At 59.4% G+C, this 20,711-nt stretch overlaps 1 protein-coding gene across 5 annotated transcripts; it reads left to right on the top strand.

The window, feature by feature from the left end:
• Window positions 1-437: 437 nt before the first annotated feature.
• SLC25A39 (solute carrier family 25 member 39) lies at window positions 438-20,162 on the top strand. Of its 5 annotated transcripts, XM_074979193.1 has the most exons (13): window positions 452-590; window positions 1,653-1,753; window positions 9,835-9,943; window positions 10,574-10,633; window positions 11,955-11,999; window positions 13,726-13,835; window positions 14,588-14,655; window positions 15,414-15,538; window positions 16,696-16,869; window positions 17,695-17,804; window positions 18,278-18,359; window positions 18,671-18,751; window positions 18,841-20,162. In XM_074979193.1, the coding sequence occupies exons 3-13, from the start codon at window positions 9,847-9,849 to the stop codon at window positions 18,957-18,959; spliced, it is 1,071 nt and encodes a 356-aa protein (XP_074835294.1). In that variant the 5' UTR covers window positions 452-590; window positions 1,653-1,753; window positions 9,835-9,846; the 3' UTR covers window positions 18,960-20,162. The 5 variants fall into 5 exon arrangements, with proteins under 5 accessions (XP_074835293.1, XP_074835292.1, XP_074835296.1 ...); XM_074979192.1 differs by lacking the exon at window positions 1,653-1,753 and having other exon boundaries at window positions 438-590; XM_074979191.1 differs by lacking the exon at window positions 1,653-1,753 and having other exon boundaries at window positions 438-590; window positions 10,559-10,633.
• Window positions 20,163-20,711: the final 549 nt, after the last annotated feature.

The raw sequence follows: 20,711 nt of genomic DNA, 5'->3' as shown, positions 1-20,711 counted from the left end.
TGGCATAGCTATGATGCCTTCTCCCCCTGGCAGGCCAGGTGCAGGTGTTTGGTGTTGGTGTGCAAATCCTGCTGGCTCTGGCACACTCAGCAATGTGTCTGCCCTACAGTGTCTGCACACTCGGCAGCACTGGGATGTGGAGGGAGGTATTCGCTGCTCTGTCTAGGGCCTGTTGCGGGAGTGTGCATGTACGTACCCCGCATATGTACCCCCTGCCTCTGACACCCTCAGCTGGGGGTGCGTGTGTAAGCCCTGTGATCATTGCACACTGTGCAAGCCTCCCTAAATCTGGCACCGGCACACCCACCTGTGTGCGCGCCCAAAGCCCGGGGCGCGCGGCCGTGTGTGAGCGTGTAAGCCCCGCCCCCTGCTTGCACACACCGGCGGGGGAGGTAAGCCCCGCCCCTAGCCGCACTCGTCCCGCCTCGCTCCGCCCCTTCCCGGGCTGCCCGCAGAGCCGAGCGGAAGCGCCGCTCGCTGCGGCCCAGCCAGCCCGGGCCCCGACGCTGGGGCGGCCCATGGGGCTCTTAAAGGCGCAGGCGGGGGCCTCTGCGCTCGTCGGCGGGTGAACGTGTCGCTGGAATGGGCCGGTGAGCGGCAGGGGGACAAGGCCGGGGGGGCCCACACAGGGGGGACACGTGGGAGCGGGGGGGGGGGCGTTGTGACCCTGGGGCTGGAGGGGGACACGTGGGAGCGGGGGGTGGCGTTGTGACCCTGGGGCTGGAGGGGGACACGTGGGAGCGGGGGGGGGGGGGCGTTGTGACCCTGGGGCTGGAGGGGGACACGTGGGAGCGGGGGGGGGGCGTTGTGACCCTGGGGCTGGAGGGGGACACGTGGGAGCGGGGGGGGGCGTTGTGACCCTGGGGCTGGAGGGGGACACGTGGGAGCGGGGGGGGGCGTTGTGACCCTGGGGCTGGAGGGGGACACGTGGGAGCGGGGGGGGGCGTTGTGACCCTGGGGCTGGAGGGGGACACGTGGGAGCCGGGGGGGGGTTTGTGACCCTAGGGCTGGAGGGGGACACGTGGGAGCCGGGAGGGGTTTGTGACCGTAGGGCTGGAGGGGGACACGTGGGAGTGGGGGGGACGTGTGACCCTGGGGCTGGAGGGGGACACGTGGGAGCGGGGGGCGGGGTCGTGACCCTGGGGCTGGAGAGGGAGGTATGGGAGTGGTGGTGGAGGGACTGACCCTCGGGTGGGGGGGCATACATGGGAGTGGGGCACACACAGAGGAGCAGAGAGGGGATAACCCTCTGAGTCTGGGGTACATCCATGGGACAGTGACAGGAGGGGGTAACCTGCAGGAGCTGAGGGTGGAGGAAGCGTCTGTGATATTAAACTGGGTGTACTGGAAGCCAGGATGCCTGGTTCCACTTCTGGCCCGAGCACAGCGTATTTGCCTGAGTGGGACTGAGTCACTTCCCTGCTCTGTGCCTCAGTTTCCCCATCCATTGATTAGTGGTGACACGGCTTGGGGGGGAAGAGGTTCGTTCCCAAGGGTAGTGGAGCAGGCTGGGCACTTGCCCTGGCGGGCACAGGAGGCTGCCACTGCCACTCATGGGAGTGCTGGGCTGGCTGCGTGTGGGCAGGCTCAGTCCTGTGCTGCTCTCTGCTTGGCCCGGCTCCTGCGACTGATTGACGTGTTTGTGCACACAGAGGAGCTGCACAGTGGGAGCTGGGCCTGCAGTCACTGCAGCAGCTCTGTGCCCAGCTGCACAACATGGAGGGAGGGGGCTGCTTTGGCTTCTAGATCTCAGGTGAGGAGCCTTTACTGTGGGGGTGGGGGTGGACCATAGCCGGGGAGCTGGCGGCTGGTGGACAGGGAGGGCCTTAGGTTCCAGAAGGAGAAGAGAGGCCCTGGATTGTGGGGGAGGAGCCAAGGACAGTGGAAAGGGCTGGAGGTGGGCAGAGGGGTTGCAGCTGCTGCGATGCAGGAGGCCAGCAGTGAAAAGGCTCAAGCTGCCTCCGGACGCTGGAGCTGAGAGCCAGGAGTGTCCACTCCCAGACTCCAGGTGCAGTGGGGAGGGTCTGTGTGTCTGGTTACAGCAAGGCCCAGCCTTGGAACAAGAAGCCGGGTGGATTTTCTCCTTGCCTCTAAGAGTCCAGCCCAGTAGTGTGGGGAGCTGGGCTCCAGCAGGAGATGCATTTTGGCTTGTCCCCTGTGATTTGGGGGGGATAGTATGGAGGTAAGGGGGCAGATTTGCTCCTCGATCTGCAATATGCTGCCAGTGGGGTAAACATTTCGTGTTCTCTGGTTACTGCTTCCTGTGCTCCTAGTACAGCCCAGCTGGATTTCAACAGTCAGTTAGTATAGCAGTGCAGGAAGGGCTCCCACACTGTATTATGCTTGTTCAGTGCCCATCACAATAAGGCTCGGACCTGGGGCTTTTTTGGTGATACGGCGACATACACGTCTCATAGAGCTGGAAGGGACCTAGAAAGGTGATGGAGTCCAGTTCCCTGCACTCACAGCAGGGCCTATCCCCATCCCTGACATTTTGTTAAATTTATTTGCCCCAGATCCCTAAATCACCCCCTCAGGGATTGAACTTAAACCCTGGGGGGTTTAGCAGGCCAATGCTCAAAGCACTGAGCTATCCCTTCCACCCTTGTAACAGAAATGCCAGGAACCGTCATTGTGCACACACCCTTGGCAGTGCCAATCTCTGCCCCAAAGAACTCCCAGTCCAAAAGATGAGGGTTCTCTGTTCCTTGTCACAGGACGCTCTGCTTTGCCAGGGTTGCAGGGGGCGTGGTTGTGGCCCCCAGGTTGATCCTGCTCCTTCAGTGTGCTGGGAATGGACGCACATGTATTACCCTTAGCCTCTGCTCTGCAGGCTTCAGCCAGCCTTGGTCAGGGCTCAGATGGGATTTGACCCCTGACCAACGAAACTTGACCCGCAAAGTCCCCCTTTTCCTAGTACAGCTCGTTTCACTGCTGGGGGGAGGTTTCTCTTACTCTGGGGTAAGGCATCGCCTTGGCAGCATAGCTGTGTCCATAGCAGGAGCACCTTGTGTAGACACGGGCCCGGTTAGACGCATACGGGTATCCACAGGGCACATACGTACAAGCTCCAAAGCCCTGACATGACTCTTTCTAACCCCACCAGAGCTGGGACTAGGCCAGGCCCTCCTACGAGCCAAGGGCTGGTGGGAAGCACCAGTGCCTGACACCATCGCCTTTTTCTTCTCCCCTCGCTTTAATGGTAAGAAAGGCAGTCCTGTGGCATCTTAGAGACCAGCAAATGTATGAGGTCCTGAGCTTTCACTGTGGCTGTGTCTACACTAGCTCCCTCCTTCAAGGGAGCATGGTAAGTAGGCTGTCAGGAGATTATTAAGGAACATAAGAATGGCCATACTGGGTCAGACCAAAGGTCCATCCAGCCCAGTATCCCGTCTGCCGACAGTGGCCAATGCCAGGTACCCCAGAGAAGGAGAACAGAAGACAATGATCAAGTGATTTATCTCCTGCCATCCATCTCCTGCCCTTGTACTGAAGGCTAGGGCACCATACTTTACCCCAGCTAATAGCCATTTATGGACCTAACCTGCAAAAATTTATCGAGCTCTTTTTTAAACCCTAATAGAGTCCTGCCCTTCACAGCCTCCTCCGGCAAGGAGTTCCACAGGTTGACTGTGCGCTGTGTGAAGAAAAATTTCCTTTTATTAGTTTTGAACCTACTACCCATGAATTTCATTTGGTGTCCCCTAGTTCTTTTATGGGAAAAGGTAAATAATTTTTCTATGTTCACTTTCTCCACACCATTCATGATTTTATATACCTCTATCATATCACCCCTCAATCACCTCTTCCAGACTGAAAAGTCCCAGTCTCTCTAGCCTCTCCCCATATGGGACGCGTTCCAAACCCGTAATCATCTTAGTCGCCCTTTTCTGTACCTTTTCTAATGCCAATATATCTTTTTTGAGGTGAGGAGACCACATCTGCACACAGTACTCAAGATGTGGGTGTACCATAGTTTTATATAGGGGAAGTATGATATCTTTTGTCTTATTATCTATCCCTTTTTTAATAATTCCTAACATCCTATTTGCTTTACTAACTGCCGCTGCACACTGCGTGGATGTCTTCAGAGAACTATCCACTATAACTCCAAGATCCCTTTCCTGATCTGTCGTAGCTAAATTTGACCCCATCATGTTGTATGTGTAATTTGGCTTATTTTTTCCAATGTGCATTACCTTACACTTACCCACATTAAATTTCATTTGCCATTTTGCTGCCCAATCACAAAGGGACTTCAAAGTACTGGCGGGTTTAACGCTTGGAAGTTGCCACGGGGGAGAATTGGCTTAATGAAGTGCTGCATATGCAGTGCAGCACTTCATTAATAATCTCCTGACACCCTACCTACCAGGCTCCCTTCGAAGTAGGGAGCTAGGGTAGGCGCAGCCTGTGTCTTGCAGAAGCTCAGGACCCAATCAATTTTTTCGTCTCTAAGGTGCTTGTTTGTGAAGTTACAGATGAACAGGGCCGCGCCTCTGCGACTGTAAAAGTGTGGTTTGAAAACCAGCGATGGAAAAAGTACCCAAAAAGTTACTTGAGTAAAAGTACACCTGGTTTGGGTAGGTGTGATGTATTGAAGTACAAGTCACCAGTGTCCCTCTGGAAAACTACTTGCCTGTGTCCACACTAAGACAAAACTTCGAAATGGCCATATTGAAGAATGCTAATGAAGCACTAAATTAAATATTCAGTGCCTCATTAGCATTAGGAGCCTTCTGGCAGTGGTGTTTCGAACGTGCGTGGCTCCACGGGGGTCCTTTTCGAAAGGAATAAGAGGGTTTTGAAATGTGTGGGGTCCTTCTGAAAAGGACTCCCGTATAGCCACGCCAAGCCACGCGTGTTCGAAAGGGTCACTTTCGAAGCACCGCTGCCAGAAGTGTACTAATGCTAATGAGGTGCTGAATATTCAGTTCAGTGCCTCGTTAGTATTCTTTGATATGGCCATTAGCATGGGCATTTTGAAGTTTTGTCTTAGTGTAGACACAGCCCTTGAGTAAAACTGTAGACACATACACATGCTGCATCTTGATTGTACTCAACTATGTGGAAGTGAAAGCAGCTGCAATTTTACCCAAGTATCAGAGAAGTAGCCATGTTAATCTGTGTCTTCAAAAACAACAAGAAGTCCTGTGGCACCTTATAGACGAACAGAAATTTTGGAGCATAAGTTTGAATGGGCAAAGTCCCGCTTCATCCCCATTCACACATCTGACGAAGCGGGTCTTTGCCCATGAAAGCTCATGCTCCAAAATTTCTGTTCATCTGTAAGGTGCCACAGGACTTCTTGTTTTTGAATTTTACTCAGGTAACTTTTTGGGTACTTTTCCCACCTCTGTTTAAAACCCCTTGGTTTGCTGCCATCATTGAGATTTTAAGTTGCTGATCTCAAGCTCATGAAATTCAATGGGAGACCTTGCAGTGATGTGATTGGCTTTGCATTAGGCCCAAAAGGTGGACAATTCCCCAGGTAAGATCTCCACGGTATCTCATTAATTCTACCCAGGGCTCCTTTACCCAGTGCCTTGTTTGTTACGTTGTGAGCTCTGTGTCAGGCTTGGGAAGCACCTGGCAGTTTGTGGGCACTGCCGGAGAGGATTACCACGCATCGCCTGGGGGAGCTCTGACGGGGCACAGCAGTGCTGGAGCTATGTAGGATGATGGTGCTGCCTCATTTCACTTGCTGTCACAGAAGAGACTCCTGGGTCAGCTGGTGGTAATGTGCGGAACTCCACTTGAGAGCCACTCTGTGGAGGCTGTTAGACTTAATTTCCCTGTTTCCATCTCTGGAGATGACAGCTGTATTCTCAGATCCCGGGCATCTTCCTGCCTTCGACTTCCAGGAGGGGGTCTTGCTCCTGCTGTGGGCACTGGGCGGATAACGAACAAGGCGGTAGACTGTGGCTTTATGCCGTTGTAGCTAGACTGGCTCCTACAGGGCTGATGGGAGTGAGATCTTGTGGGTGGGTCACTGAGATTAGCAGGTGTGAGTTCCTGGCAGGCCGGGAGCAGAGATGAGGAAGAAGGGGCCCACCTGGACAGGATTTTGTCAGGTCCTGTTTATGGAAACTCCTGCCTTTCAAGTCGCAATCCGAACAGGCCCTGTCATGTCACCGCTTGCACTGACTGCTGCAGCTGCTGTTACATCAGTGCCCTTCTAATACGAAGCAGCTGGCCTCGGTGCTCACTCGAGCCACATTTTCCTGTGTTTACGGCCCCTGTAAAAGGCAGCAGGTCAGCAGGAGGTTGCGTATGAGCAAGGACTCAGGTAACCCCCAGGCAGGGAGCATAGGGTGTGGGCTTTCAGGAGATCAGGATAACCTGGAGAAGTGTCCCTCTGTCCTGGAGAGCCTGGTCTTCTGTTTTGCTCCCTGGTTACGGGGGCAGAGGGTGCTGTGTTGTAACCCATATAACTAGGCAGCGATTTAAGCCGGTGATTCCCAAACTTTCCAGCATCATGCCCCCACCTTTTAATTTTTTTTGAGGAAACCCTCACCCTGGCCCCCCCCACCTCTTTGCCATGGGCCAGCCACCCCAGCTGCCTGTGAGCCACCTGCCTGTGGGCTCCCCGCCAACCCCCAAAAGCCAGGCACCACCAGCCCCTCATCTAACCCTATCCTCCTCCTCCCCCCAACTCACACTCACTCACCGTTGCAGGAGGCAGGTAGCTCCATGTGGCCTTTGCCAGCTGCCTGCTTTTCACAGCGGCTGCACTGGTTTGCGCTTGTGAAATGGCAGGGGCTGAGAGCCAGAAGCAAGGGCCAGCTTTTTCTTTGGGTGGGAAAAATGATGGGGTTGTGGGGGGAGGTTCCTGGGTTGCGTTGTGTCCCCCCCCATGGCCTTTCTTCACGCCCCCCCCAGTTTGGGAAACCATGGATTAAGCAATTGAAGTATTGCAATCTGCCCCACCTTCGCTAAGGGCTTAGGACGTTGGGGCTAGCGCTCGTGGTGAAGTCTGCTGGTGTGCCGAGGAGCGCCGAAGCCACTGTGTGCCGGTCATTTTGCTGCCCTTCATTCCAAGTTCTGTGCTGAGATCCCTGGGTGTCATCCCGTCTAGAACGTTACTGTCTTTAACCCTATAAACCTCGCGTGACTCTTGTAGCGTCCGTGCCACCCGTAATGGCACGGCAGATGGTAAGACTGTGCTTAGGCCTTGAGGGCTCCTCCGGGGAATTCTTACTGTTGTGCTTGGGCCACTGGGCAAAGTGCCACGTAGGTATCACCAAGTCACTCTGAGGTATGTCAGCTGGGTACTGTTGGTGCAGATGAGGTGCTGGCACCGCCATTGGGTCATCTGGTTGCAGTGACAATGCTGGAAGCTGCTTGTACCTTGTCTGCACACAGGCTCCCACCAATGGGAATCTTTCTACCATTCCCAAATGCATATGCAGTCCAAGAGCATAAGGAGGTGGCAGCGTGTCCTCTTTTCTCTGTTGCAGAAGGACCGAGGGCCCAGGACGGGGGAGGTCCCCTCCAGGGAGGCCCTAAGGACAGCCAAGATTAGGTAGAAGTTTAGATTCTGGGTTGTGATTAGAGTTACCCCTTCCCTTTTCCTTTGGTTTTACTGGTATGTGTGGCTGTGCTCAGCAGCATGGGAACTCTGCTTGGGAATAGCATCCAAAAGGAAAACACAGGGCCCTGGCACTACTCAGCCCCAGGAAAAGGTATGGAGGCTACATGGAATGAAAGGAAAATGCATGTCCGGGTTAAATGCACCCCAGGGTATTTTTCCCTGGGAGGGCAGGGGAAGTTTGGAATCTGACCGCTGCTGTGCTTTGGAGCTAGTTAGTTGGACCTCATGGTGGCTAAATGGGGCCAGATCCTGAACTGCAGTGAAGTCAATGTGGCCCGAGAGCTTGGAATCCCATGAGAGCCCGTATAGTCTAGGACCAGGTGAAATGGGTCTTACCCACAAAAGTTCATTACCTAATACATCGCATTGTTAGGTGTCAGGATGCCGCGGGGCTGCTTGTGTTTCTGTGAAGCTGCAGGCTAACGTGACCACCCCTCTGAGACTATTCCCCGATGGCGCTGGCCCATCGTGTCACCTTTTTATGTTTCCTTCAGTAGCTCACCTGGAAGAGCGGAGAACTGTAGGTTTCCTCCCCTGGCTATCCTTAGGTCGCTGGTTCCACTCTGGCTTGAAGGAACAGGCCCCCTCCATCCATTCGAGCAGCAGGCCAGGGCCTAGCCAGCAGCGGGACCTGGGAAGGGTTTTTACAAGTTGACACTCTCTAGTCTGGCACCTTCGGGACCCGACTGGTGCCAAATAAGAGAGTTTGCCAGACCATGGGAGGCTGATGTTGTCTAGCACATGACCAGCACTTCCCCTGCTTCCTGGGCTCTTAGGAGACATTTAGGGTAAACTACAGCTAAATAACAGCACAGAACACTGAGAGCCAGGCCTGGAGGCTGGAAACAAAACATTATGGGACCAGGGGAAACTTGGCCACACCCGTGATACGCAGTCGTCTGGCTGATTGAAGTCATGCCGGGTTACGGACGTTACCAGGCGAGAGAGTCGACCTGTGCTGCCTCTAGAGCAGTGGCTCTCAACCTTTCCAGACTACTGGCTCCCTTTCAGGACTCTGGTTTGTTGTGAGTACCTTGAAGCGTCCCCTCCCTTCAACTACTTCCTTTCAAAATCACACGCAGAACACAGCATCCCAGCTGGGCACGGATCCGGAAAAAGAGCTGACTTGTTTTCGCCCTGTAATTATAAAACATGCATGCCAGCTGCCCTTGCGCTGCTAGTTCAGTATCCAAGAGCAGCGAGCCATAAAAACAAGACATGCAAGTGCTGTTTGCACCAGCGTCGCTAGTGCTTTTTACGTCGCTGGTTGTAAAAGTAGGTCAATTGTCAACCGACTTGATGTGTCGTGTGAGTGTACCCCGGGGTGCGTGTATGCCCGGTTGAGAACCGCTGCTGTAGAAGCCTTTGCTGTTGCAAAGTGGTAAATGCCGCAATTCCTGGTAGCGGGTGTGAGGTGGAATTGGTCTCCTAGTCTGAGGGTGGCGCCTGCCCCACTATCCCTAGCGCGTCCGGCCTGGAGGGAGTCGGCCGTTTGATTAGGTGGATGTACTCCAGGTTCCCTTGCTCTGCACGAGGGCTGCTGGGTGTGAGATGTTGCTTCTCACCCTGTGTTAACTTCCTGGGCTGACTTTGCACCCAGCACCTCCTGCTGTAACACGTGCAGTTTGCGCCTGCGGTGGCGTCGGGGGAGACTCCTTGCAGGGCCGCCGCAGCACTAGGGAAATGGGAGAGCTTGGTGCATCTGGCTCTGCTACCCACCCAGCCCCTGCTGGGTCTCCTCTGCCCTAGCACCCAGCTGTGACTTTCTTGCCGGATCAGGCCAGGCTCCAGCTGGGGCACTTGCAGGATTTTATCGCCTCTGCACCTGGTGCTGTCTCTCCCTGCCGGGTGGACGGTTGTATAAGTAGCACACGTGAGAGGGAGCCCCACCCCTTCTGCCGTGCACGGATAACGCGGCCAGCAAGGGGTGGGGACTTGGCTAGCATGCCAAGGCAGCAGCATAGTGGCAAGAGGGCTCTCTGGGTTTGACACCAGGAAGTCAGGGATGGTGGGACCCTCCAGGCCAGAAACTGGTCGGAGCCTGGTCTCTAGCGCCCCTTGAGCTAGTATCTGCCTCCCAGAGGCGGGGCGGTTACCAGTCTGCTGTGAAATGCCCTCCCCTTGGGGCCCAGCAGGCCAGCATGCCCCGCAAGCTGATAGCTTTAGCAGGGGGCTTCTGGGCTGGAGCCTGGAGACGGCACTGCCCGTAACAGCACTGCTGGCCTGTTTGTGTTTTACAGGTGGGTGGTGTGATGGCTGAGAGCCCGTCAGTGGGCCCCACAGGGGGCATCACCCCCCTGCAGCAGATGCTGGCATCTGGGACCGGGGCACTCTTCACGTCTCTCTTTGGTAAGGGGTCAGCGGGCTGAGCGAGGAGGCGGCTGGAGTCGCAGGCTGGGTGGGTGTGCGCAGGGATCCACAGGTGGGGGGTCAGGGTACACCAGGCTGACCGGGGGGTGGTCAGGGTGTGTGCACGTGTCTAAGGAGATGGATGTGCGAGGGTCAGGCGAGCTCATTGCTCTGGGCCTGGGACAATCTCCAGGGGCTTCTGATACAGCTGTGGCCTCTCCCACCGCCTCCTCTTCCCCAGGGATCCCACCTCGGCGCCTTGTGTCTCATCCCCCCGATTAAAGTCGCTCCCAGTGAATCTGGCCTGGCCATTAAAAGGCTGAAAGTGCCTTTGGAGGCCAGGACTATGGCTCTTTGCTGTGCTGACCTTGGGCTCCGGAGAGAGGCCTGCGAAGACACCGGTTCTGTTCTTGGCTCGGGGAAGGGAGATAGGCTGGGTGTTGACTGCACATGCTATGAGCTGGCCGGGACCCTTTCTTCCTCGAGCAGCTGTTTCCCAGTCAGTATTAACCCCGTTTTCCAGCTGTACCTCTCTGTGGGGGGCATGGGGGGTGGGTTTGCCCACGCTTTGATAAAGCGCTTAGCACCCCCATATGCTGCCTGCGTCTCGGTCAGCTCTGTCTCTTCCAGTCACCCCCCTGGATGTGGTGAAGATCCGGCTGCAGGCCCAGAGGACGCCTTTCTCCAAAGGTAACTAACAGTGGGGTGGAAATCTTGCCTCCTCTCTGCAGCTGGAGGCCAGGTGGGTCTGCGCCGAGCCCGCTACCTTTGCAGCAGCGAGCCTGGAGTGCGGTTGCCTGGATATCAGCTTGTTTCTCTCCCTTGCTTCACCTGGCAGGTGTTTATGAATCCTGGTTTCCTTAGTGGCTGCGTTGTACGCCCAAGGGGAGGTGTGAGGAGGCACCTGGTTAGCGAAGGGCTGGTCAGGTTCTGTGAGCTTGGGGTATTGGCTGCTCCATCCAGGCTGGGATGGCCTGCAGGCAGCAGACTGATGAGCCAGTGTTACCCTGGTCTCCTGGGGCTGAGCCCCTGATGGGAAAACAGGCTCAGGAGAGGGGGTCTCGCATGTTGTCCTCAGGCTGTATCCCCACTTCGGGCCTTTCCTGAACTGGGAGCATCTTTCCTAGACCTAGTGCAGGAGACCCTCTCCTAGCCTGGCCCCCTGCATTGGCATTGCCACCAGCAGCACCCCAGTACTGTCACACCCCAGGGTCTGGAGGGCTTCCTGCCTCGGGGCTGTGAGATAAAGCCACAGAGGTGAGAGCTCAGAGGAGAGATCCGTGCAGCCTGGGAGCCACTGGGTGTGGGCTTGGGTGTCCTGCATGGCCTTGATTTGGCGGGGGGTTGGCGGGGTGCCTGGCACAGGTAAAGGGCTCTGAAATCTCCACAGAGCCAGTGATTGGCACGAGCCGTAGGCCTCCCTAGAAGGCAGGAAACCGGGCTCCCTCCTCCTGGCTCTGCCTTCCCTCCTGGGAGCTGTTGCTGCCTGACAGGCCTGTCCTGTGCTGGCTTCTGCCCTGCATGAATCACAGCTAAGCTGGCCAAACCACGCCTGGCGGCCCAGGAGCAGCCAGGCCCCTTCGAGCCCCAGCAGGAGTTTAAGCAGCTGCAGACTGGGCGAGAAGCCCTCGCCCGGCCTCCAGGTGCTCTTCCGTGGCGAGCCAGGCCTGGGGCACCTGCCCTAACTGCCCAGGGCTAGCGTGGTCAGCGGGGGGAATCCCCGTAAGGATGGGAGGAAGGCCTAGGGTCAGAACGCCTGCCTGGGCAGGGGGGAGCGACCTGTGTTAGGGGAGGGTCAGAGCAGGTGAAGATCTCATCCCACCTCTCCAACCCCCCCCCATGGCTTAGCCCCCCCTGCTCTCTTCTGGCAGCAGGCACCGAGGTCCAGGCCACCCCAGACTGTGCCTTGCAAGCGCCCCGCCCCCGAGGGCTTGGCCGCTGCCAGCGGGGGTGGGTGTCCGCGTAGCTCCCCTCTGCCTGTCGCTAAACGTGTCCCTGTTGTGTGTTGCAGCGTTGTCAGTAGAATGCGTGCCCTGGAGCGTTCACCAGTCCAAATGTGAGTATCGCAGGGTATCGCCTCTCGCCCGCTTCCTGCTGATCTTGGGCAGCTCCAGTGCCCCCGTTCCCCCAGCTGCAGTCTCCAGAGCGGGGCTGTGCAGAGCTCTGTGCCTGCTGGCTCCTCCCACGCCCTCTTCCTTCCAGCCCTACTGCAGTGAAGTCTCCAGTTCGGAGTCAGCTGGGGCCAGGTGCTGTCTAGTGGTTAGAGCCGGGGGGGAATGGGAGCTGCAATGCTGGGTTCTGTTCCCAGCCCTGCCACTGACTCACTGCGTGGCCTTGAGTAAGACCCTTCACCTCTGTGCCCCAGGTATCGAGGCAGTTGGGAGACTGACCCCCCAGGCTCTTTGTCACCAGCCACGTGGGGGCGAATCTGCCCCAGTGTCCCCCACCTTGGAGATGGGGACTGGGAGCTCTGAGCTTGCCCAGTTGTGGCTGTGCTAAGCTCTTCCGGACTTGACCCCCATCCTCCCTTGATTCAGGGCTGATGGCGTCTTCGCCGTCTCACCCCCTGACCCATTCTGTAGCTGCTGCCCTGCAGGCCTAGCTACGCAGGGCAGGGCCACCTGCAATGGGAGAAGGGGCTTCCTGCGGCATGCCCAGCCTCCACTGGTTCGAGGGGAGACTCCTCACAGCTGCCCCCTCCCCTAACATCCTGGGGGGGTTTCTGGGGCCAGCCCCCACCCCCAGTGCAGGGTTGCCAATGCTCTGTCGGAAGCAGGTGCTGTCTCCAGCCACAAGGGGGTTAAACACCAGCCTGTCCCCCGCAGCAGGGCACGTGGGCACTTGTCCTCATTCCGTCTGTCTTGTCTGTCCTCCCCGCCGCCTGCCTGATCCCTGCCAAGCCTAAGCTGCTGCCTGTCCTGCGTATGGAGAGCAGACTGGCCCTCGGGGTGGCTGATGCTGGTAGCGCTGCCCTTTGGGGTCCCCTGCTTCCCCCTGAAGCTCCTGTGGCCGCTGCTGCCTCTTTCCCGCTGCATTCCCATGACACGCGCACGCCCCTGCTGGCCTTGCCCTGAGATCCATCCAGGGGCAAAGTCCTTTATTTGTGTCTCTGGCTCGCCAACGGCTGCTAGGCAGGGAAGGGGATTTCAGTGGGGTGGACGGCGGAGATCTGGGGCTGTAGGACTAACGGAGGGGGAAGGAAGCCAGGCAAACCCTGGGCAGCCTTGTGCAGGCCCTCAGGGTGCGGGGCGGACGCTGACTCGGGTAGGCAGGTGGCCTGGTGCCAGCGTGGGGCTGTTAGTGCCGGCTGAGAGGGCGGCTGGCGGGCGAGTGTGTCGCAGGGATGAGGGGAACATGAGGAAGTTGGACGGTGTCCCAGGTCTCGCCCTTTGTGCCTCGCTGTGCTCTCCATCCTGCATGACGGGAGTGGGGCAGCTCCCTGCCTGCACCCCACCAATGTGCCCGTGTCCCAGGCCTGAGATGACAGTGGCCTGTGATAGGTCTCAGCCTGGCTGCCGCAGCAGTTCCCTCCCTTCCCCCAGCAGCTGACTCCTTTCTCCGCAGCTGGGTGGGACAGCCCTGTGGGGCTCAGGGAGACGGAAAGAGGGCAGCGAGGAGCTGGCAGGGCGGCGGGGGCACAGCCCTGTCTGCCAGCTGAGGCTCCCTGCAAGAGAGGCAGAGCCTGGAGCAGGGAGGGGGTTGGGAGGGAGGCAGGATGATGAGCCTGAAGGGGCTGGGCTGGGTGTGAGTCTAAGCCCCCAGTTCTTTTCCCCCTCCCCCAGGGAAATGCTTCCTGTACTGCAATGGGCTCATGGACCACCTCTACGTGTGCCAGAATGGGAACAGCTGCACCGCCTGGTACAAGGCCCCCACCCGCTTCACCGGCACTCTGGTGAGAGCCTTCGCCTGGCGGGCCGGGCTGCTGGGGAGAGGACGGGGTGCACCAGCCCCACTCCTGTGGTGCTTTGGAGGGCAGAGCCTGTCGCGCCTCAGCTGGCCAAGCCCGGCTCTGCAGAGGCCTGCCTCAGTTTCCCCTTACCTCAGGGCCGCTGAATAAGCGCTGCACTGGCAGCACCTGGTCTAACCACAGAAATGATTCAAGACCGGCCCCTCCGGGGCCCAAAACAAAGCTGGTCCCATGGACGCAAGTGCCTGCTCAGCTCGGCCAGTCCTGGACCTCTTCTCCCGGCCCCCAGCCAGAGCGCAGGCACCTTCCCCTGCTCTTGGCTCCCCCACCCCTCCCATTTACTCAGAGTCCCCTGCTCTCTGCTGCTTCCTTCAGGAGCGCCTGCGCCCGCCTGGGTGTTGCGAGCTCCCTGGGAAGCCTGGCATGCCCAGGTGCTGTCCCTTAAGCTCCATCGGGCAGCAGGTAACTGCCTGCCTCCTTAAAGGGCCACTCACCCTGTGGTGGGAGCAAGGCTGGACGCAGCTGTTGGGTTGCCTGGGTTCAGCTAGCCACTGGGCGAGCCCTGGGCGTCTCCAGCACAGCTCGGAGGGAGAGGGGACGTGGCAGCTGCCCCTGGCAGGGCTCTCGTGTGGGCATCTGGCTTTCCTTTTGGACCACCGGGTGTTCCTAGCATTGGGGAAGCCCCTCCCCCACTCTCTAACCCCCCCACCCCCCCGCTCTCCTCTTCCTTCTTTCAGGACGCCTTTGTGAAGATCACGCGCCACGAGGGCATTAAGTCTCTGTGGAGCGGCCTGCCACCCACGCTGTGAGTCCGGGCACTGGGCGTGACACCCCCCCCCACCCCCAGTGCCTGCTCTAAGGTCGGATGCACACGCCGAGTCCACAGGGCTCACCTGCCTCAGTTTCCCCAGGCCCTCCCCCCGAGGCTGTCTCACGGCGAATGCTGCCGCCGGCCGGGGCTGGTTTAACTACACACCTGGCTCCAAAGGATCCTCCGAAGCCCCACACACAGTCCGTCCCCACAGCACAGTGATTCGTACCCAGCTCTGGTGTCCCGGAGCTCGGCCATCTTCAGCCCTCCCGAGCCGGGAAACTCCCTCTGCTGCTCTCCTGAGCTTCCTCCGGCTACTCTGGGTCCCCAGCAGGGGCCTTCCGCTCCTGGTAGCAGCGCTCTGGTCCTGGCTTGGCCTGAGGGCCATCTGGGGATTCACCTGCCCCTATGGCTGTGTCCTGCCGAAGGTCCCGGCGCCTTCCCTTAAACCCAGCTGGGCAACGACCCATCAGTCCCAGGTGAACTGACTTCCCCTCTTTGAGGGCCAGTCACCTGGCATGCCCTCCCCTTCCCACCTTTTGCCTGCAGCTGTGTGTGCATGGAGCCTTTACAGACAGGCGCCCCCAGGGTCTGAATGTGGGGCCCCACTGCTGGGCTGGAGAACAGGAGGGGCAGTGTCCAGGCCCGGTGGGGGGCGGAGGGGTGGGATTTTGCAATCTGACATCCCCCCCGTCAGTGGGGAACACAGCGGGAGTCGGCGGGTGATGGTCACGGACCCCTCTCCTTGGCAGGGTAATGGCGGTGCCTGCCACGGTGATATATTTCACCAGCTACGACCAGCTGCTGGACTACCTGCGCTCCCGGATGGGCACCCAGGGGGCCCACATCCCTCTGGTGGCGGGCGCCATTGCCAGGCGTGAGTAGCGCTCTCCTCTGGGCTGGGGGGCGATGTCTGTAACCTGCCCTGCTCCTGGGGCCCATTCCGATGGCACTGACCGGCCTTGTTTTGTAGCAGTGGGGGTCATTCACCGGCAGTGCAGGGGGCCGAGGGCGGTGGTGGATTCTCTCCCCCTGCTGTGTGTAAACAGAGGTTGGATGCTTTTCTAAGAGCTGCTCTAGGAATTGTGGCCTGTTGCCCAGGGGAGGGACAGGTGAGACAGTCATAATGACCCCTGCTGGCCTTGGACTCTATGAATCCTTGGCCCGGTGGTGTGTGCCTGTGGTTAGAGCATTCCTGGCCCGGTTCCCTGCGTGACCTCGCGCTCAGCGCTGCGCTTCCCGCGTGCCGACCGGGACCTGAGCAGGGTTCAAAAAAGAACTAGCTAAATTCACCGGGGGCGCGATAGCTCAATGGTTCGAGCATTGGTCTCCTAAACCAGGGTTGGAAGCTCAGCCCTGGAGGGGGCCATCTAGGGGCTGTCCGGGATGGTGCTTGGCCCTGCCAAGAGGGCAGGGGACTGGACTTGGTGACCTCCCGAGGCCCCTTCCCATTCTGAGATGTGTTGCTCCATATAGTCAGGTTAGCTCCATCAGTGGCTACCAGCCAGGGTGGGTAGGAATGGTGTCTGTCCCCTGGCTGGAGGTGGATCAGTTGATGATTCCCTGTTGTGTCTTTCTCCCACCGCCCCCCCCGCCCACCTCCACTGGGGCATCTGGCATTAGCCACCGTTGGAAGATGGGGCACTGGGCCAGCTGGCCCTTTGGTCTGACCCAGTCTGGCTTTCCACGTCTCCCCCAGCAGAACGCTGGCCGACCCCTTACTGTGCGGTGGCGCCAGGGTGGCTGAATTACTTCCCACAGTGAGATTGTCGGGCTGGGCTGAGCCCTACGCTGCTGTCCCGGGTGTGACGTGCTGTAAGCAGGAAGCAGTTCCAGCCGACGGCTCCCTGCCAAACCCGCTGTGCCAGGGCCCGCCGCCCCACGTGCTCTCCCTGCTCTAGGAAGGGCAGCTGCTTGCCCTGTTTGCACCGGGGCGAGAGAGGGGTGTAGCCTGGTCCTGCAGCAGCTCCGTTGCGCGTTGGTATCTCGCCTCCTGCTGGCTCGTCTGTCCCTGACGTTGACGCCTTCCCCCAGTGGGCGCGGTGACGGTGATCAGCCCTTTGGAGCTCATCCGGACCAAGATGCAGTCCCGGCAGCTGAGCTACCGTGAGCTGCGTGTCTGCATCCAGTCCTCCGTTTCGCAGGACGGCTGGCTGTCGCTCTGGAGGGGCTGGGGGCCCACCGTGCTGCGGGACGTGCCCTTCTCAGGTATCCCGCGCGGAAACGGGGCGGGGCTGGCGCTGGAGGAGAAGTGGGAAGGGTTTGGCTCGCAGCTAGAACGCTCTGCTGAGCGCCATGCCGCTAGCCTGGGGCTGCCCAGGGAAGGTGCTGAGGGGCCACGCACCAATGTCTAGCCTGGGGGTCACTGCTACTGATGATAGCTTGATTCCTATCTGAAGGTGCAGAGCTTTACCCTTTCGGGGTGGCTGGGAGCATGAGCTGGTCTTTAATCCCCAGGCGGCCTGGCTTCCAGCCAGCTCCTGGCCACCTGGGGTAGGAGGGGCGGTGCTGAGCCCCCGCCTCGCGTGGCAATGAAAATTGGCTCACGTGCCGCTCTTGGCACCCATGCGGGGGGTTGCTGACCCCCTGATTTACCCCTTCAGTGCATCTCTGGTCCTGGGCAAAGGTCTCTGGCAGACAGTGGCTCTGGAGTGAAGGGTTTTCAGACTCAGTCCCTGCTTGAGCTGTGATGCTGGCTGGATGGTTTTAGCCAAGTTCCAGGGCTCCTCACGCCAGGGAAAGCTGGGTCTGGTGAGGGCTGGTGTCAGCCAAATGGACACTGACTTTCAGGGTCAAAGCCTGACCTCCCATCTCCCCTGTGCTCCCTTCCTGGCTGGGCTGGGCTGGGCTGGGCAAAGGGATGTTTGCCTTTTGCCATCTCTGCCGTGGGGCTGAGGGAGAGAGGCCAGTCTGCAGGCCTGGGGCTCTGGCCCCATCCACTGGCATGAAGACAGTCTCTTGGAGCAGCTGTGGAGGTGGCAGCTGATGCGTCTCACCAGGGTGTGCGTGTGCGTCTCTCTCTCTCTCTCTCAGCGCTCTACTGGTTTAACTACGAGCTGGTGAAGGAATGGCTCTGCCGCCAGTTCCGGCTTGACAAAGCCACTTTCATGGTCAGCTTCGCATCAGGCGCCATCTCGGGAACTGTGAGTATGGGAGCGTCTGCTCCTGTCTGGGGGGGTCCGAGTTTGTCCGGGGTTTGCAGGGTGAGAACTCTGCTGCAGGGGGGCGGGGGACACAGTTCATTTGTCCCAGCTGTTCTCCTCTGGGAAGGGCTGGGACCTGGCACCCAGCAGCCTGGGCCAGCTGGGTGCAGGAGGGATCAGGTGCTTTTGCCTACCCCTGCAGAAGGTGGGAGATGAAGCCCCAGAGCAAGGTCTGCAGGGCCCAGCATGGAGTAAGGGGGCCACATCAAGGGCATTGCTGTGTGTGTGGGGACCCAAGAGGCCAGGAGACTTGGCCTCTGCTGGGCAGAGGGTCTAACCCGCCCAGGGCAGAGGGTGGGTGGGGAGCGGCAGGAATTCAGTACCTGAGCAGGCAGGAGAAGAGCTGCATGGGGTGGCACTGAGGTCCCCGGCTGTGGCTGGGGCTTGACAGGCTGCCCCTCTCCTGACTCCAGGTGGCTGCTGTCCTGACGCTGCCCTTCGACGTGGTGAAGACCCAGCGCCAGATTGAGCTGGGGAACCAGGAGACCCTCCGAGGTGAGAGGCTCTGGGGGAACACAGCAGGAGCCCAGGAACGCAGGACTGTGAATGGAGCAGGGGGTTGATGACTGCCCCGGAATGGCCTGTCATGGGGCTGGCTCCGTCCACAGCCCTAAGGGGGAGGCTGGACCCAGCGGTTCAGGGGTGGAAGGGAGCAGTGGCCCCTAACGTCTGGCTGCAGCTCACGCCTGGGGAGGGGATCTGGGCAGCACCTTTGCTAAACAACTGGTGGGTCCCAGCGCAGCCACCGAGCCAGGGCAGGACCAGCTTCCCCTTCCCTTCCCACCTCTGCTTTGCTCTCCCCACAGTGGCGGCCTCCAAATCCTCCTCCACCTGGCTGCTGCTGAGGCGGATCCGAGCGGAGTCTGGCACCCGGGGGCTCTTTGCAGGTAACAGGGCTGGCTGGGGGATGGGGGCTGTGAGGCTGGGCCAGGCCCGCTGGTGGCCGCGGGTAATGCCACTTTCTGCCTCCCCCCAGGCTTCTTGCCCCGTGTCATCAAGGTGGCCCCAGCCTGCGCCATCATGATCAGCACTTACGAGTTCGGCAAAACCTTCTTCCAGAAGCTGAACCAGGAGCGGCAGCTCAGCAGCCTGTGAACACCTGGCGGGCAGAGTGCCTGGGCCCAGCCCCAGCTCCAGCACAGCCTCCAAACCAACCGCCCTGGGGGGCAGGGCAGGGCAGGGCTGGGCTGAGCAGCCAAGCCCCCCCCGGTGGGGCCGCTCCTCAGAGGTAGCCAGCAGGGAGGTCGCTGCGCAATTAGCACTGGGATTTCATTTCATCCAGCCTCTTCCCCAGGGTAGGTGGCTGCTGCCATCCCAGGGGTGCAGGGCTGCCTGTTAGCAATTCCTCCCTCCCCGCATGCCCTGCACAGGAATGCCAGGTCCAAGTGCCTTCTAGTCTCCTTATGTTCCCTGCAGCACCCCCGGCCGGGTTTCCCTTTCACCTCCCTCAGGGGACCAAGGGCGGCTGTCTCAGAGCCCTGGGCTGCCGTTGCCAACATCTTTCCCCCCCGCCCATCCTTCCCCGCAGGCACATCTGCAGTTTGCAATGGTTGGAGGCTGCCAGCATTTGCTGGACCCTGGTGGGGCGGCTCTGCTGCCTGGGAGAAGCTCCCCAGCTGTGGGTCTGACCACACCCTCCCCTTCAGGGGCAGAAATAAGCTGTCATGGAAGCGTTTGATTTCTCTGCTGAGTGCAGAGGGCCCCCTCCCTGCCCAGCCAGGGGGGGCACGGGACAACCCTGGCAATCCACGAGCCCCTGCGTGAACTGGCAGCAAGGGGTCCTGCCTCCCCGGGCCTGGCCTGCCACGGACCAAGGGCCTTTCTTCTTTTAAAGACGACAAGTGTCTGGGCCTCCACAGGCACGAGCCCCTCCTGCCCCCAGGGTCCCAGCGTCTTTCTGCTGCTGGCCAGAGTTGGCCCTGGGGTTGGGTTCCAGCCTGCCTTGGGCAGGGCAGCGCTACACGATACAGTAGTGCCCTGGACTCCAGCCCAGTCCCCCTCACTGCGTCTGCTCCGCACTTCCCTAGTCCCCTGTGACCCCTGGAAGGCAGAGCTCTGGGACTCAGCCAAGACTCTTCCCCGCCTGCTGGTAATGGACAACTCTGTGTTGCCTCTGCCTCTCTGCTGTAGACAAAGGTGTGAAATCACAGGGGCGAGATTCAATGCCGGAGCACCTCCACTGCCCCCTTAAGTAGCTCACCTAGGGCCAGTAGCCAGACCTGTAGCCGGTCTCCTGCCGGGGTTCACAGGAGTGGGCCTTGTTCTGACTTCCTTCAATAAAGGACATTGGTTGTGAAATGGGCCCTGGCAATCCCCCCCCCAACCCCGCCCCAGCTGGCTGCGCTCCACTGGGGGGTCAGCTGCTGCGGGGGGCTCTGCAGGGGTAAGTCCCAAGCTGGGGCAAGGGCAGAGGATCTGTCATCTTGCAATAAGCAGCTGGTGGGTTGTGCTGCAGCCTGGGGCTGGCTGGTGGGAGTGGGGCGCTGGCACTTCCTGTCAGTGTCTGTGCAGGAAAGGAATTGATTGGTTCATCTTGCTGCCTTTCAGGTGCCTGGGGGATGGCTGTGGGGGTCTCTGTGCCCCATGTCCCAAAGGGGGAGGCACCAAAGCCCCCCACCCCCTCTAGCTTCAGCTGGGCATGGGGCCCAGGCAGCCGTTCTGCAAGGCTGCACTGTGGTGCATGGGGACCGCGGCTGAGAAAGTGGCTTTGCGAAGAACCCCGATGGGGGGCGGCCAAACCCAGCAGCACCTGCTTGCTGCCCTCAAGCTGTGTGAAGCGCACTGGGCTTGGCGTCACCTCCTTCTGGCCCTGTTCAAGGGGAGCTGCTACCAGCCTGTTTGCTGCCA

The sequence above is a fragment of the Carettochelys insculpta genome, chromosome 28 (genome assembly GCF_033958435.1).
Source record: "Carettochelys insculpta isolate YL-2023 chromosome 28, ASM3395843v1, whole genome shotgun sequence".
Classification (NCBI taxonomy): Eukaryota; Metazoa; Chordata; order Testudines; family Carettochelyidae; genus Carettochelys; species Carettochelys insculpta.
The sequence above is the reverse complement of the archived record's forward strand: the minus strand, read 5'-3'. Positions and strand labels throughout refer to the sequence as shown.

Coding starts and splice junctions, on each gene's coding strand:
- SLC25A39 (XM_074979191.1), top strand. CDS start 9,847: ATGGCTGAGAGCCCGTCAGTGGGCCCCACAGGGGGCATCACCCCCCTG. Junction 14,656..15,413: donor AGCGGCCTGCCACCCACGCT/GTGAGTCCGGGC, acceptor TCTCCTTGGCAG/GGTAATGGCGGTGCCTGCCA. Junction 18,752..18,840: donor CACCCGGGGGCTCTTTGCAG/GTAACAGGGCTG, acceptor GCCTCCCCCCAG/GCTTCTTGCCCCGTGTCATC.